The 17,579-nt window shown below is 50.1% G+C and overlaps 1 protein-coding gene across 10 annotated transcripts in view; it reads right to left on the reverse strand.

The window, feature by feature from the left end:
- The window catches only part of LOC122387886 (oxysterol-binding protein 1-like), a 45,054-nt gene that overhangs the window by 20,688 nt on the left and 6,787 nt on the right, over positions 1-17,579 (reverse strand). The window contains exons 1-9 of one of the 10 annotated variants that reach the window (XM_043378506.1): positions 17,173-17,200; positions 12,644-12,823; positions 12,116-12,330; positions 10,043-10,178; positions 6,362-6,473; positions 5,387-5,582; positions 4,883-4,909; positions 3,415-3,530; positions 2,905-3,009 (exon numbers count right to left, since the gene is read on the reverse strand). In XM_043378506.1, coding sequence (XP_043234441.1) covers positions 2,905-3,009; positions 3,415-3,530; positions 4,883-4,909; positions 5,387-5,582; positions 6,362-6,473; positions 10,043-10,178; positions 12,116-12,330; positions 12,644-12,765 — 1,029 coding nt within the window. In that variant the 5' untranslated portion in view covers positions 12,766-12,823; positions 17,173-17,200. Of the gene's footprint in view, positions 1-2,904; positions 3,010-3,414; positions 3,531-4,882; positions 4,910-5,386; positions 5,583-6,361; positions 6,474-10,042; positions 10,179-10,626; positions 11,197-12,115; positions 12,331-12,643; positions 12,824-17,122; positions 17,201-17,579 lie in introns of those variants that run through there. The other 9 variants (XM_043378505.1, XM_043378507.1, XM_043378504.1 and 6 more) reach the window with 9 other exon arrangements.

Genomic DNA, 17,579 nt, shown 5'->3' on the forward strand with positions numbered 1-17,579 from the left:
GGCCGGCTAAAACCTCTTTGGTAGAACGGCCCACGAAAAGACATAAGTTCAAGCCAAGTCAGAAGCTGCTCACCTTCTGACGACTGGTCAGAAGACTGTCAATACGATTACATTGTTATCATTTGGGTGTGTGATGGCAGTGAATTGCAAAAGTGTGCGACTGCAAAAGCGTGAACCCTGAACTGGGTTGGTAATCCACGATTACCCTTATCCAAGACTCAGGAGAGCAAACCAGCATACAGTCATATCAAAAACCACATAATAACGATATCCGACTAAAGACACACAAAGCCGTTAAAACTCATGAACAGCGATCACAACCTGAAACCAGCCCACCCCTGATGTGGCCTTGAGCCATTTGTTATCGATAAAAGAGACACTCCCGGACACAATATCGTGGAGCCTGGCTAGATATTTGAATTCAAAGACAGGATCATCTGGCTGTCACAGGCCGGTCGCGGGCCAAATGGGTCACGTGAGACCGGCTTTGGTTCGCGTCCCCTGGGACGACAGCTCAGCGAACCCGCTCCGGTCTCTCCGGACAGAATACATCAGCCGGTCCGATTGATTTTAGTCCGCTCCCCGGCGAGTCTCATCATAGGACGGTGACGCGGCGGCGGGCGGCGGTAGTGGGGATGGACGGCAGGGACAGACCGCTGACTCTGCAGTGCCGCTCTGTTCACCCAGTCCGCCACAGTCGATTCGTCGCGGCGTGTCCCGGACCCTGCCTCTGAGACACCGCTCCACCAGCCGCACTGGGTCACACAGATGAACAGACCCGGCCCCAGCTGCTCAGTTCCGACGCCACGCCGACCGGCGAGGCCATGGTCGGACCCGCCGGTCCCAAACAAAACACTGCTCTGCTACCATACAGGCCGGTCAGAAGGCCGGCGACAATAACAGGCAGTTTCATATGTGGAAAACGTCTGAGATGGATAACAGCGGCCGTTATTGTGAGCAAGTAGCAGAGAGAAGAAGGTATTGCCAGAAACGATACGAGAGATGCAAAAAGTGCAACACCACAATCAAAGCCATCCGCTCATTATGCAATACCAGCGCGGCGTGCAATCACCATACACTCGCAGGAAGTGGCACTTAGCACGCAATTATTGTATCCCGCAGAGGGGCGGGATGCTCACTGCCATTCGCCCAGTCAAACGTCTTTCTACGCAACACATTTGCGGCTTTGGCATATTCACTTCCCGTCGGAGCACAAAGTCTGGAGTCTGGACATCTTTGCCCCTGTGAGGAGCACCTGCCACCCATCCACCGTCTCTAACCACCAGCGGACGACGGTCGATGTTCAAAGTCCACACCTCGAACAACCAAACAATTTCGCCCACTGCCTGGGCCACCTAAACAGACCCCGCTCCCAGCTCCACTAATAAAAACCGCTGTCGCACTGATTCCCGGCTGACACTGACCGTCAACTTGCTTCCACCACCGGACCGACGACCACTGACCACTGGCCACCGAACTGACCACTGACCACCGGTCACTGCTCACTGACCCGTTGCCGGAGCGTCCTGCGACGCCGACGGCTCCAGAAGAAGAACAGGCACATGCCGCGTGCGTGCCGCGCCGATCCCTGACAACCCCACGTGTCGCCGCGTCCAGCCGGGTCGACCGAGTCTGGTCCGGCCCGCCAGCGCCCGCTCCTCTGCCGTCTGTCCGCGGCGGCGACCCGACTGTCTCGGTCTCACAGCCTGTTTGTGTGTCTGTGTGTGAGCGGGCGTCCTGGACGCTGCTGGTCACTCGAGGAGGGCGGGGCTCCAACGTGTAAACAGACGGCTGAGAGGGGTGCATGCAGAGTGCCCCTCCCCGTTCAGTTGCCGTACGGTTACAGGGAGCGCAGCCGGACCGGCGCCGGTGGTGCGGGCGTGCACACGCGGTACCCACTACGGTCCGGAGTCCACCACTGACAGACCGAGTGGCACGGACGTCTCCGGCCGGAGTCCACAGACCAGCAGAGTCGACCCAAAAACGAGGCTAGTCAGACCCAAAACAGAGTCCGGCCAGAGCAGATCCGCGACCGAGTCCAGTCGGCATACTTGATACAGAGAGGACGTGCCACTTCAGCATCGAGCCAGCCAGCGATCAGCACGCAAACAGCAGCGGAAAATCGTCCAGCGGACACAACTGAGGGAAGGGGGTGAGCTGGAGAGCCGTAGAGAAGAAAAAATCAAGAATCAAGGTTGTTTGGGCTCTAGAAGAAGTCGAGGTCTACGGTGTAGCCCACTTTCTACTTCTAAATCACATGTTCTTCTGCGTCAGTTTGTTTTACCTGGGTCAATCTTGTCTGTCTGCTCGATATTTGTCAAGTAAAGACTGTGACGAAAAATGTTTCAAGAAGCTTTGAAGAAAATACCTTGGCATCAATATTTCTCATGTGAATCAGCGCAAACACATGCAGACACGCGTACTAAACGAGAATGCTGAAATCCCATCACAGAAGTCAGATAGCATAGCGTGCACAGTCGCGTAGTGTCCCTGTCATCCCGTCACCCACTACACGGACGTATCAGCGTGTCTCCACCTGGAAACATGACATCCAGCCGGTCAGCCGGAACTGCGATCAGCTAATGCACCCGTCCATGGCACGCTGAACGGTCCCGAGATCTGAATACGCAGAGCGCACGGTGACAGGCGGGGTGACGGCTATCAGGGACGGACCTGGGTCAACGCACATTGTCACTGGGGCTGCGTAATGCGACATTGAACAGAATGGATAGCAATGTCAGGTTCACGGGACTGCCTGCCACCGGGGGAATCCCGTGGAGCTTATACATGTAGCATAACTCACTGTGTTGAACGACAGGAAAGTTTGGAATAGCGAACTGCTTCCCACAGAGGCAGCTCCCTCATACAATCTCGCTGAATCACCCGACTCGGCGCGGCCCTTACCTTTTGTTTGGATGGCTTGTGGGCGATGACTCCGATCATCTCCGAGTTGTCTTCCTCGTTGCTCGAGTCGGACTCGTTGGGCAGTTTGTCGCGGCCCTCGGACGTCTGACACACACAGAACAGAGCACGGGCCGGTCACTCGCGGCTCTTTGGCCGCACGAGGACGCGCCGCTCGCCCGCACAGCACATCACGCGCACACGGTTATGAGAGGCGGCAGGGACGTAATAAAAGGCAACAAATCAAACACGAGGCAATGTTGACAACAGTTACCACGCGCGTATAGCTGTAGATAAGTATCAACTCTGTTGATAATAAAAGTAATGGTACGTAACGAACGTAAGTTATTTAAAAATGCACGACATCCAATTTATTAAGCGTTTCATCCCACTAAAACGTAGACACCATCACTATTGCTTTATGTTTAGCCTGAGGCCGAAGCTCTCGCGTTAGGCTGAGTGGAAGCTCAGCCTTTCACCGCTGCCGGCTCGCACCACGGTCAGGACACCCACCTGGGAGACGTTGCTGCCCGAGCGTTTGTGGTTGGTCGGCACCGCCACCGTGAAGTGACTTCCGAAGTCGTCCGCGGCATCCTCGAACTCATCATCGCTCGACTGGATACTCGCGGCTGGAGAGAAAATAGCAGCGGTGTCAAAGACAGAAGACAAAGGCAAATTACATCACTGGATACTGGCAGCTGGAGGAAAAAACAGCGGTGTCAGACAATACAAATTACGTCACTGGAAAATGAAACCTGGGCCTCGTTTCATAAAGTGAGTCCGTAACTTATGCCAGTTTTTGGTCTTGTATTGCAAGTGCATGTGAAGCGATGACGATAGTTTGAATAGTTGAATCTTTTTATCTTGCAAGCAAGAACAGAAGGAGAAGGGGAAATAAATTTATCGCTTCACATGCGCTTGCAATACAAGCCCAAAAACCGGCGTAAGTCACGGACTTGCTTTATGAAACGAGACCCCTGACCCTGGAAGGGAAAAACAGGAGGGGCCGACGTAAGAGTAGTAAAAGACGTCAGTGGGTTCTGGCAACTGCTTGTGGGCCGGTGATGATAGGACCGTTGTCGATAGGACAATTGCAACTATCGTCACTGGTGAGGAAGGCTTATGTCTTGTAGATAACGGAGACCCAGCTATCGAGCGACACGTGAGCAGGTATCTACCGTGTATTTAACTTCACTACCCGTGGTAAGGTACCGTGCTGGCGAACAACGCGAGCAAAGTGATACATGTGAATGGTATCCTATAAGTGTACACTTGGGCTGTGACGCATTGCAATTCATTATGCATTCATTCACTGCAACCTAGCACAATTTAAAAACCTTATGATTGAAGGGATTCGTACCGTAAGTAATGAATGCCTTTTAACGATAATGGCACATGGACTTTTGAAGCAGGACTCATTACATTTCGCAAAGCTTACTGTTGTGATGTTCAAGGCTAAGCCGAATTCGATACGTTGACAGACTGATGCTTCAATCATACAACAATCGGCTTAAACAGAACAAATGGATAGCTCCTTCCTTTGAATAAGATGTGCAGAGATGCGACAAGGCGTTCCCAAAAAGTTGCTTCATGAAAATTGCAAGATTATGTGATTAATGAAGACCACCACCAGATGATATGTTAACCGCATATTCTAACTAGAATAGAATGTACATACATGTTTAGATAATAGATACCTTTATACAAATGACTGAAATAGCCAAATCACCTCAAAGTAACGCAGAAGAACACATACTCGTAGTGCTTGCACCAAGTCGAAGCGCCCAAAAAGTCATGAGCAAAAGTGTCAAATTGGCTATACACAATGTCAAAAACCTCAGCAAGGTGCAAACGTGAGACGTTTCGCATACCCGGGTCGGTAAGCAAAGTAGTTAGTGGTGTCATACCAAGATACCCCGGGGAAATCAATTGGTCGGGTCGGCAGGCAATCAAATGTACAATCTGAGTTAACTGTGTTTACCTTGGTGAGGCAGCGCGATCTTGTGATCTGGAGAGGCACAGCTCGAGGTCAACAAACACAAATGGAGGACGGAAACTATCCACAATTACTGTTATGGTGGCCAGTATGTCTGGGCCACCTTCCTCTCAGCTCGAATGTAGCATCCCGTTGCTTTGAGGAAATCATGTCATACCAAAGAGCCAAGCGTTCTAGCGCTCTACATTTACAAATTGCAAAGAAAAACGACTGATGGACATGAATCGCAAATTAAGTAAATCATGAATTAATATCGCGCCCAATAGCAATAAGAGAAACAAGCAAACGTCGCAAACAAAAACCGATAAGCATGAACGAGCTGAACTAAGGACTAAATCAAAACGCAGATACCACAAGCTTATCGTCTCTAATCCAACATCGACAATCCCCATGAGAATAATCCTCAGACTCTCTTAGCCGTCGCCGATTTGCCCGCCCTCTACCGGCACTCGGCGCCGGCCGGCCGTCCGCCCGTTCGCGACCACTCACCGCCCGTGAGGCTGTCCTTCTTGCTGAGTTGCTTGTTGACCTCGTGCTGTTTGGCCTCCTGCTCCAGGTGCGAGTGCTGACGCGCCAGCTGTTCCACCATCTGCTCCAGGCGGCTGCGCTGTTCGCGCTCGTGCTGGAACATGCGCTGCCACTTGCGGCCGTGCGTCTGCACCAGGTCCCGGTAGTCTGCGCACGCCTGGCGGAAACACGCGGACGGTTGAGGGTGCTGATAGTGGTGCCACACACTCGCGGGCTCTCTCAGTGCGGTTGGTGTGGCCAGGTAACCGTCGCCTCTGATCGACACCAGAGTGACACCAACAGCGCACTAACACTAGCACCAGCACTACGTAGCACCACGTAACGCAGCGTACACCACACGGCCCCAAATGTCACTTTCCGGCCACAGCAGCACCAAAACCAGCGCAAACACCAGAATAGACCCAGATCACCGGTTGATCTCGCTATCTCTGCACTCCTGCACCACGGCACAACTGGGTACCGCTCTCACCCGCGCAGCACACCGCGCTCCCTATCTACCTGAGCTGAGCCACCGCCGATTTCAATCTACCTGCACCCGGCCGCGCGCGGTCAGGCAGCGCGACTAGGGCGGCGACGGCAGCGGCGCGGGCGGCATCGACGGCGCTCTCAGTAAGTTCGCAGTTATCGATCCAAGGTATGCCGCAGATATAACGAACGTCGGGGACAAAATAACGCGGGATGGTGCGCCGCGATAACAGAAAGACGTCCGCGGCGCTAGATAGAGGCATAGACCTTCCGCTCGAAATCCAACACCGGATAAAGAAAGATTAGCACCGGGAGCTAGAATAAACACAAAATGTAGACCGCAGCTGGAGGGGATCCCTGGGTCCAAAGACCGCGGCCTCGCGGCCGCAGCGTTTCCGCGGCTATCACCGACTTACCACAGATACCCACGGCGAGCTCGAGTCGCGACAGTTGAGGGGGGCGGGACGTTACCTTGATCATGGCTGTCGAGGTGATACGGAACAGGGTGGCCCGCTCGTTGACCTGCTTGACCTTGGCCGTGACCTCCTGCGTGCTTTCCGTGTTCTCCAGGTCAGCCAGCGACCTGGAAACGGGGACAGCGGGCCGTCACCGGCGCGGCCTGGCCGTCCAGCCGTCCAACCGTCGCCGGCTGAAAGCGTGATCGATCGTGAGTTGTCGAGCGTTATGATGAGAGCCGCAGGGTCACGTACTACCGGTATCTGCTCTATCGGGGTGGACGGAGACGCTGCGGCACCCCAGCGGACTGTAAGGAGGTCATAGTGCACGGTGCACATCGGTCACCGGTCACCGGACGTCACTCGTTGTTCACCCATCACCATTCGCCGACGATTCACCGCACCCCAGTGGCCTACACCGGTCACCGCTCAACATTCCCTGTCCGACGGACGATGAAAACGGCGACTCTGTTACAGCCGGGTTCAGTCCCGTCGCCTTCCCCAGACCATGGCTGGCAAAAGTCGTGTTTATGGGGTATCGCCGTTCTTACAAACTGGCATCTAGCGTGAATAACAAAAAAACAATGAGATTGGTTTCGAAACAATGCGAGGCTGGCATTTACGAGTAGTATATAGCTACGTGACCTACATCAGACTTCTTTGAAGAAACAACACAGAAACAAAACGATTATGACAGTGTTTGGCTTTTAGGGACGCCCTGGCTAATGGCTATATTGACCATCGGCGCTCCAGAATGGAGACGCGTCCATATGATGCAGCATAAAAGATTGAAACCATTCGAAAATATTTCCTCGCCCGTCGATACCAAATGTGAGCCGATACCTGTATTCCAATATGTCAGGCGACCGGGGACATTTCACATTCTTTTTTAACTGACAGAGGTACGACAGACTCAGTTACCTCAGGACGGACTTGCCATTTTACGAAGCAGCCCTGACCTCTGACCTATTTACTCGCCACGGACTCGCAGTCGCTCCCAGTAGCATGAACGAGCTCTGGGCAACCTCGGCGGGGTCGGGCTGCAGTGAGTCACCAGCCAGAGTCACGAGTCAGAGTCACGAGTGAGACGGCGAGTCGTGCCCGTTCCGCTGCCACGCGGGGGCGCATGTCGTCGGTCACCACCGACCCCACAACCACACACGCCCCTCATATATCCCCGGTACCGCTACGACACGACAGCGGGCAGTCTCGACAAGGTATGACCACTGATCATACACTGGACGCCGGCCGCATGTCGGCACGCATGTGTGGAGAGTGGGGACTGGACAGTGTTTACAACCACCCACTACCGGGCCAGGCGGCTGAGGCGTGGCACGCAGCCGGTCGGTAGCCCGGGCCGGGGTCACGCACACGGCCGGCCATCTGATGGGCAGAGACACGTCACGGCGACGGGCGGGGGCGGGGGCGGGGCGGGGCGGTATCAGCGCCGCCGCCGACGCCCGGGGCACGGCGAGATAGCGCTACCACTGCCGCTATTCCCGGTGTCTTTTCGGGCGGACGGACCGGTCCGTGATAGCGGGACGTCAGCCGGTCGCCGGTAGAGCCCGGGTGTCGTGGAGGATATAAAAAACGACGAGCTAGTACGGAAGTCCAGGAGCACGGCTGATGAGGATGATTCAAGTTCCAGACACATCGATTACCTACACCGCCGACTCCAAAAAAATGAGAAAATCAGGAATGACAGCCGGAATGCTATCCAATCCACGATAATGCAGCATGAATCACTACAGTTAACATTTGTTTTGGCCCAGTAATCACATTAGAAACATGTCGAGTAGGGATGCGCATGTGCTGTGGGATAACAAAGCATTACATAACGGTAACCAGTACACAAACGACTCTTGCAGCTTCAGAATTTCCAATCAACATTTATTAGCATGAACAAGAGCTAGACGACGCGTGATTAAACGGAAAGACAATACAAAGGGCTCAGAACAATGCGACCCAATACGCTCCGATCAAGTTCATTGGCAGGCTCCAGTGGCGAGTGTCAAATTTCGCACACCACTGGCTGAGCGTTTGTTTGCTTGTTTATTAAGGCTTCAATGCGCGCTGACTGCTGATGTCATTTCCCGCCCACACTGGCTATGCGATGCAGATATCCAAACTCGAAATATCCTCATATACAGCCCGGGCCCGCTGACTGAGACCTGCTGACCTTGGGTCCAGGCACCGCTGACCGCAGTCCGGGGCGGTCAGGGACCCGGCTAATGGCCACATGCTAATGGCGGACCCCTGAGCGGGTCACACACCGAAACCAGTCACTGCCGACCACCCGATCGAAAGTCGACACTGGTAATATTTGGATATGATATGATAATAATTCTTTATGAAGTGCGTAAAAAATCGCCGCCGGCAAAACTCTTGCTGGATGGGAACGACAAAATCGATCGCAGTGACCGACCCTGGTCTTCACCTTTTTGTCCATCTAAAACTTCTAGCGTCCAAGGCCGACAGTTCAGTTGGCGCGGTGCCAGACGGGGTAGTGGGGGGATGACGTGAAACACCGAGCACGTCTGCAGTGAGTCTGCAGTCAGGGAGCGGCTGCGGCCCACGCATAATTCCGACGGCCGGCCGGCCCACACACCGACCGGCCGCGGCCCGTACCGTGAACAGACGCGGCTGGGAGTGACGTCACACCACCGGCCGGTGTGGTGTGACGTCACACAGGCGCACAGAGGCCGGTCGGGGCGCGGAGCGACGGCTGTCAGAGTGCTGCCGGACTGACTGACGGTTACGGTATGCTGCGTACTGCGGAGAAACGAGCGGTCCACGTGTACCCAGACCCAAAACATTGAACATGAATGGGCCCCCAAGAGAAGCTCTCCCACAAAAGACTCAATGGCACTAACTTGATGAAGTAGCTTTGTGTGTCCTTTAAATGTGAATTAAAGTAGAAATGACAGCCAGTTGCCATCAATATGTCACTATCTTTCTTTCTACGGCATTTACATTTACCGATGCATTTTATTTTTGCATTCAGTCATATGTATTGTTCCATATATTTAACTTGTATTTTAAAAGAATACAATGGAAAACATCGGGCCAGCTGCTGCAATGGCTCCAGCCTCCACCAACTCCCATTTAACCTTTGGAGATAAAAAAAGGCGTTTTCGGTACGTGTCCGTCTATTGGATATCTTATTCGTTCCATAATCTTTGGCCTCTTCTTCTCACAAACCATTGTTTGGAAACGAGAAGTCACCCTCATGTTGGCCCGATTTGGACTGATTTCAATAGGTGGCAGACGAGTAATACAAGACAAGCCGATATCGAGCACTGAGCAGATATCACTACGATCGGTGACGTAAGCGATCGACGGCGGGACCCACGTGGCTGCCGTCATTCACTTATAACCGCGATAGGTCAGATATCTAAAGGTTCTTGACCTTTCGCCAACACACTATGAACCCACCGGCAATCACCTGTTCTGCACGCGATGTCACTTCAATGCTTGCCTTTTAAACGAGTGTGCCCCGGCAGGGAAGTCGACCGTACCTATTTTCCGCCACAGTCACTTAGTAACGACGACGCCCTGCACCTGACAGCTTTTCATGAGATCGAAGCCCTCTTCGAATATCAAAATGCAAGTAAAGTCACCGGAATTCCATCCCACTTTCGATCACAGTAGAGACCGATGGAGGCAGGCGAGGGGAGGGATGGGCGGCAACACTGACCTGTGCAGAGTGGAGGCATGCTTGGCGATCAGGTCATGGCACGTCTGCAAGTCCTCCAGCTTGGCGTTCAGCGTGCTGATCACCGCCTGGATGTCGCCCTTGTCGGGCTCCTCCTCTTCGTCGTAGCCGTCCTCCTCTGGAACCGCATCAGTACCGGGGTTAGGATGATAACTCTGCGCTGGAGTCGTGGCGTGGGGAGAGCAGGAGGCAGGCCTCAAAACGTGTCAAACGTAACAGTGCACCAACAATGATGAAGACCATTCAAGACATTCATTCTCCACATCGAACTATGCAAAGTAGCGAGTAGCGACCAACTTAATCGAACCATTTCTGAAGTACTGCACAAAAAGCAGCAAATGTATGATTCAAATAAAGCACGAATTGTCAGAGAAAGAAACAGGAAGCGTTGATAGCCAGTATGTCGTGCAAACAGACTCCAGGGATGCAGCCAAAAAAAGCGCAACTCGGAAACTATTCATGTAACTTATCTGATGACAGCGATACCTGCCATTCTGACTAGCAAGATCAAAATAAAGTTACGAATTATTAAGCAAGGGTGGGAAAACGTGTGCAAATTATGTCACCCTTGCCAGGTAAATCCTCTTCGTAGAAATCATCTTCTTCTGGAAGAATGCAGCATACATAGGGCCGCATCAATATGGGGATCTCGCTACCACAGCTTGCATTGTGTTACACATCAAAAGATAATTTATGCGGATCCGTTTAAGATAACTTGCACTTCTTTCACAAACAAAGCACCATGAGATCCAGGGCATCAAGTGTCCGGGAAACATAAAGCAAGAGATGATCTTAATTCGTTATATTGCTTATATGTATTCTTAGGCGTTTATCACTGTAGCGTGCTTAATTCAATATGATCGTCAAACATACAAATTTATGGGTAAATAGCAGATGGAAATTAGGCAACAACTAGTTTGTGTTTTAGAACCACTGGCGTTATACTAGTTAGTTAGCAGTTAGCACAGGGATGGCTTGGGAACCCAAAGAGCATACTGAAGGATGATAAATCGACGATTACTTTACTACTCGATAAATCGACGATGCTGTTGAAAAGAAAGAGGTTAAGACCAAGTTAAGACTTTAGCTGGGGGCACGACTGGACAGCTCAGGGTATATTGAATTAGGGACAGCTTGGGAATGAGATGGTTCAAAATCGCGAGAGCAAACTAATTTACAACACGTGCTGTGTGTGATTAAACGCATCCGAATATGAAAACTGTTCGATGTTACCGATGTTACCAAGGCGATGTTACATCAAAAGGCATCGTCCCGATCGCTCCGATTCCTTCAACGACTGTAACAAAGTATAGCGGATGAATGCAAACTTGCTCCGCAACGCAAATAAAGAGATGTAACCTGAGACTTTTCCATTAACAGTCTGGGAGTCACATTGCCGACACAGGCGGTGGCATCTGTGGGGGCCGACTATCGTAATACAGGGTTCGGTCCGGCACCCGGCGTCAAATAGCCGGCTGGCCGTCGCCCAGAGATGGGCCCAGGAGGAGCGCTCCGCTCGCCGGCCCGGTCGATGGCCGTCAATATCTGGGACCGGAATTATGAGCGGCGGACCACGCCAGCCAGCGCATATCGGAGCCATCACAATGAAGGCGGACTCCGTCACCCGGCTCGCTTTCGTCATTTTACATATTCGGGATTCCAGTCGGGCCCCGTGGCTAGATTGGGAGTCACGCCCGTGACCTGCGCCCGGATCGGCGGGCAGCGAGGATCGCAGGACCAGGAACGGACATCAGAACTAACGGACACGGGAGTCCTTAGACTGCCAAGATACCGCCACCAGAATGCCACTTGTTGTTTAACCACTCGTCTTCATTGGACATGTCCACTTTTCCGTGACACTGGATCAGGAACAAAAATCCTTCGACCATCAGGCAGGGCCTGCACTGAAGACGACTAGATTCTAGGGGCACCGGGCTGTTTTGGTTGGTACGGTAGTCGGCACCCATTTCCCCGCCTAAAATCAGTCATCGTAGCAAAGTGTCCGTCCAACCGTCTGTACTCTTTCCCCGATTCTGCCGCGCCACAGTGCCTCACCTGAGTCGAGTGCCCTGATGGCCTTGGCCTTGGCCAGCTCGAGGGCCGTGATCCAGCGCTGGCGCTCGATCTCGTTGGGCGTCTTCAGGTGGAATGTCTGCGTGCCCCCGTTGGAGACGTTCGAGATGATGAAGTTACACGAATCCTCGCAGTGGATGGCCGCGCCATGCAGGCTGATGGTGCCACGGCATGTGTGCGCCATCTCGGCCTGAGTTCTGCAGACCATACAGGATGTGTCAGTAGGTCGGGTGGTGGATAACACACTAATGGGAGAGCACGATGGCACCTAGGAGGATACTTGGAGACAAGGGTAATGGGAGTCGGGACAGCACATACCAGCAGGTTAGTGAATCAAGGAGCATCAGACAGCAGTAACAGAACATTGGCATACTAGATCAGGATCAAGAATAAAAATGCCAGCAGGGAGCACACTACACATGGGACCCAGCTTGGACAATGGACAATGGACATTGGACATACCAGCACAATACAATTACAAAATTACCAGCTGCTCCATTGATTATTTACCTGTAGTATGACAGAAGACCATTGGAGAGAACAAACCATCGCTTCTGGTATCCTTTTATATAGTTTGTCCATTTGTAAAGCCATCCTTTCATTTCAGGCTCAGTCACTTCTTTGTTTTCCATGATAGCTCAAATCTACCTATTGTGAGCATGCAGGTTGTGCGCAAATGCAACTAGTCACCTGAAAAAAATCATCTCAAATCATGTTATAATTAACATACAAAGGCTCTGGCCTCTGATCCCTGCAAATTTAGGTTTAGGTTTAGTCTCGTGAGCTGGTGTCAGACCAGGTCTGTTTGGTGCTCACATCATGACAAGACTTTCGGATCAGGTTGAGGAAACTGTGGCCCAGTGCAGCTTATCAAACTTATTTTTGAAACTTGAAATTTCAAAAATATGAAACTTTGAAATTTATTGGAAAAGTAGACAATTTTAGGATAAGGTTGTGCTTTGATCTTCTGAGGGCATGACTTTTGATACATTTAGACATGCCTCAACTTCACTTAACCCGGCAGTTGCTGGGGTATTTCGCCACCCACCGTTTGCTGGGGGGGGGGGGGGGCGTTAAACGCCCCCAGCCAATAACTCGAGAACCAATAGGCGCAGCGAAACGCACGAGGCGGCAAACGAAAGAACGCGACGAGACGGTTCAGATGAGTACTTTAAAGTTGAATTTTGAGGTCACAGGTCAGGTCAAGGTCAGGTCAAACACCTGAAATCGGGCTTTCAGTAGCATGGACTTCAGGACTTCGCAATGGGCGCCTCTCGTCATAAGCTCTGTCAAAACGGTGCACAATCCATCATATAAGGCCTACAAGAGTGTCAGCTCCATGCAGGGGTCAGTCAAGCATAGGTCAGGGTCAAGGTCAGGTCAACCGGGCAGGCACATATCCCCGAAAATAAAAACTGATATTCGCAGCCTGTGACACATGTTTTATGGGTAATTTGGGGCGTAGAACACGATGGTGACATTCATTTTATCATATGTGTACGTGTTTGGCTAAAAAAGTTCAATTTAAGAAATTCATGTATCATGGTCGTGAAGTAGTCACGAGAAATTGCCAAGATTCAGTTCAGGATTTTGGAAAATGCAGAACGATAATCAATAATCGAAGATAGCCATTTGATTATCCATGGTATTGGCAGTCTAATGGCGTTTACGGCATGTCTATATGTCTATTCTGTGATTTTATATGATTTTTTGAACATATGCCGTTTTTGGTCGAAAACTCAGAAATCATGACGTCACTAAAACCTCGATATCTCAAAAATTTTCCGACCGATTTTTTTGAAACTTTGTCACAATAAGCTTCAATCAATTCCCTACAGGTACCCAAAATTTGGCGCGCCTGCGGCGCGCCGTTTTTATGCTATGGCCCGGCGAAAAAAGTGGGGGCGTTTAACGCCCCCCCCCCCCCCCAGCAACTCGCGGGTTAACATTTAGTTCTACGGACTTGAAGGAAATAAACCACTTTTAATATGGAGTTTCAAACTGATATAGCAGTTTTGTAGCATAAGCTGAGTTTGTGAAAACAAGCATAAATCAGGAGCTTTTACAACCTCAACAATCATTTTGGGCAAAGATAATCATTTTTTTCTGAAATCATTCTCTTATGCAGATTATTCCCTTAAAGGGACCCTCCCACCTTCAGGAAAGTTTATGAATTGGCATGAAAGTGATGTCACTCGGTTCAGAAAGAGCGAAAACGAATATCTACCAAATTTCATCGAAAAATATTCACCGGTTTTCAAGATATTAGACTTTTACTTTTGTTTACTTTTTGGGATCTCCGCTGTTCCTAGCGACTTTATTTGAAAGTGCGGCATTTGTTGCGCGCAAAGCAGCATATACCACCGCGTGCTACCAAACGTTTTAGTAAAAGATTTTAAAATCGTTAGATCTCCGCTGACGTCACAAATTCTAAGGGGGCATACCAATGCACTAGCCCCTTAGACATTAGCGTCGCCACGGGGGGGCAAGCGGGGCAGCTTGCCCCCCCAACCTCGGACCGGGCACCCCCTGAGATCGATACAGATCCGATGAGATTTTGGAGTCGGGGCAAAATGGGGGTACCTTTCTGAGAATGCCTGTGAGGTCAGACTCTGTTGGAGCGTGCAGTTCAAACCAAAGTCAGAGTCGCAGTCGCCAAAATCTTCAAGACTCCGACTCCAGACTCGGAAATGTCAATGCCATGATTCATGCCATGTTCCTAGTTGATTCTTTATTACATTTTGCAGCTGATTTTCATAAGTTTTGGAGTGCTGACACATAATTTTCGTTCAAAGCGTGACACGAAATCTTCGGGGCCTTTCTCAACTCTCGTCAAATGTCTGCGACAGGCACAAGTACCGTTCAAGTGCCGCAGGGCTCATGAGCCTGCTTTTCACACAGGATTCTAGGGCCCAAACCGGCCTCTGAGAGTCCCACTGGTGTCCATGTTCTCTAGAGGGCCCATACAGGGATCTTTGCGGACATTATACATACGTAGACCTCTGAAGGGCCACACGAATCTTTGAGGATGCCTTCGAAAATTTCTGAAAACCTCAACTGGCCTCTGATAGTTCAGCCGAACTTTTGAGGCGACCGACTTTACTAACCCCAACCCGGCATCTGAGGGGTCACAACTCACGTGTCCCTCTGAGGGCCGCAACACATGTTTCTTATGTCCCTACCAACGTAGGGTCCTTAAGGATTCGACACAGACCCCGACGGTTCACACTGTTATTCGAGGGCTCCAGGCTCACCCTGGGCCTAGTCTCTTAGCGCCCGCCGCCCACACTGGCTTCTGAAAGCCCGTGTGCCCTAAAGGGCTTTCCGGGCCCACCTTAGGCTCGGAAAGCCCTAAAGCACCACATACACGTAAATATTTGGGGTGACCCACGCCGATCTCCGGGATCCTAAGCAGGCTTCTGAGAGTCCACACTGACCCTAGGTGGCCTGAAATGGCCTGGAAGTCGCAATCCTATCTCTAAGGGATCCTTTGCCGCTATGCCGTGCGTAACTTTTGGTTCCGTTAAATATTTTTGGTCGCGTTTGCAGCGCTTCCCTTCACTCGAAAAACCAGAAACTTTTTGTTCACACTCGAGTGAACAAAACACTTCTTCTCACTGCAGCAAGGATGAATGATGTACCTACTTCCGATTCACACTTCCGACATTCTCTCTCAGTCTCCGCCGAATGCCCAATTCTTAGCTACAATCGGCGGCTGGGATAAGCCCTATGCATTTCACGTAAAACCTCGGCATGCATGCGTGAATGGAGGTTTTAGCGAGGTGATCCGATTCAAATGGAGCGTTTTTCACCTTCTTCTGGGTAATGATCATGAGCGACGAGAGTCTGCACAGGGGCCCTCTGCAGTGCGTCGGCAATCGCAGCCACTATAATTCTAACAGTCGTTTTTGTCCAGAAATTTCAATCTTTTTTATTTATTTTTTGTAAAAAAATACATGCTATAGCTAGACGGAAAACTTTGTCACCATCGGATTCCTCGCACCATTGCGCGTCGAATGATATGTAAAACGAGTGAGTAACGGCTGGGGAAAGGCAAGATTTAACACAAAACTTGCTTTTGCCCCCCCAACCGAAAATGTCTGGCGACGCCTATGCCCTTAGAATCCGAAAACTGCAAGTTTGAAATTCCATATCTCCGAATTAAAGCATTTGTCGATGTTGTGAGTGCCCAAACCGGTATTTGCAGGCCATGGCCACCAATTTGGCTATCTCAACTCAAAACTAATGTTAAGGTGGGAGTGTCCCTTTAAAGGAGAATGTCACTAATGCAGCCACCTGCAGCAGAGGCTAATCATCAGCCAATCAGGATGCACCCAGTTGTCTTGAACTAGGTGATATGATTAGCCAAGACATAATAGGCTTCCAGCTGCAAGCATTATCTATCCTCTAGCTAGGTAGGTACCAAAGATGGAAAATAAAGCTTTCTCCATGAAAATATTTCAACAAATCCTTTGATAAACATTCATAATTTTCTTTTCTGATTATTTTAAGCACAAAAATAGACAACAGTGATACAATTATTAGGAGAAAAGTAGCAAATCCCTTAGGATTTAATCAAGGTGACAATATAACTAGTAATATTGTAGATTAAATTATTGAAAGTTGAAACCTTTATGGTAACAGTTCAAGTTTACAGTAAGCCTGTTCTGCTCATCAGATCCTTTAGTCCGAGACCATTTCAATAGCATGGAATTGTCATTTTGACCAGGGCACTATGACTAAAGAGTCATTTAAACATCTGTTTCAGTCTTCAGAATTCACAGAGGTCATGGTGGGACACAGCATCAGCAGAGCGCGAATGCAGATGGTGAAAAACTTATCAAGTGATATAGGTAGGTAGGTAGGTAGGTAGTAGGTACTAAGGCTGAGCTTGAGAAGACCTGAGGTAGCAATCATCAGTGCTAAAAAATCAAAACCATTTCAATTTAGGTGAATCAATAAAACATGACATATGAGAAACTTATTTACACAACTCGTCGTCTAGCGCGCGCACAAATACACACACACAAATCACACACCCAAACCACCCAAACATGCCACAAATACAAATCAAGGGCATCGAATTCGCTCTTACTTGATTTATGATCACAATTCAAAATGACGTCATTGATACAAAACCGAAAGCTAGTTTGTCTTGTCTATGGTCTTGTCTCAAATTTGCATACAAACTTGTTTCAAATTTTAGTTGTTTCATGATAAAAAGTTCAATGTTTCATATATGCAGAGTGTATTTTGTCGGTACTCGGAAAGGCATAAGTTTTCTTTTTTTTTGTCGAAATTGCTCTTGCCAAAGAATGTTGAACCGGTTGAACTATCGAAAAGTAGTTTTAAAAATCTGCAACTCAATCCTTTTTGTGATTAATTGACAACAAGAAGTAACGGTAGCATTTAATTTAATGTTGATTAAAATATAGATTTTTATGGC

The sequence above is a fragment of the Amphibalanus amphitrite genome, unplaced genomic scaffold (assembly GCF_019059575.1).
Source record: "Amphibalanus amphitrite isolate SeventyFive unplaced genomic scaffold, NRLGWU_Aamphi_draft 000301F_arrow, whole genome shotgun sequence".
NCBI classification, from domain to species: Eukaryota; Metazoa; Arthropoda; class Thecostraca; order Balanomorpha; family Balanidae; genus Amphibalanus; species Amphibalanus amphitrite.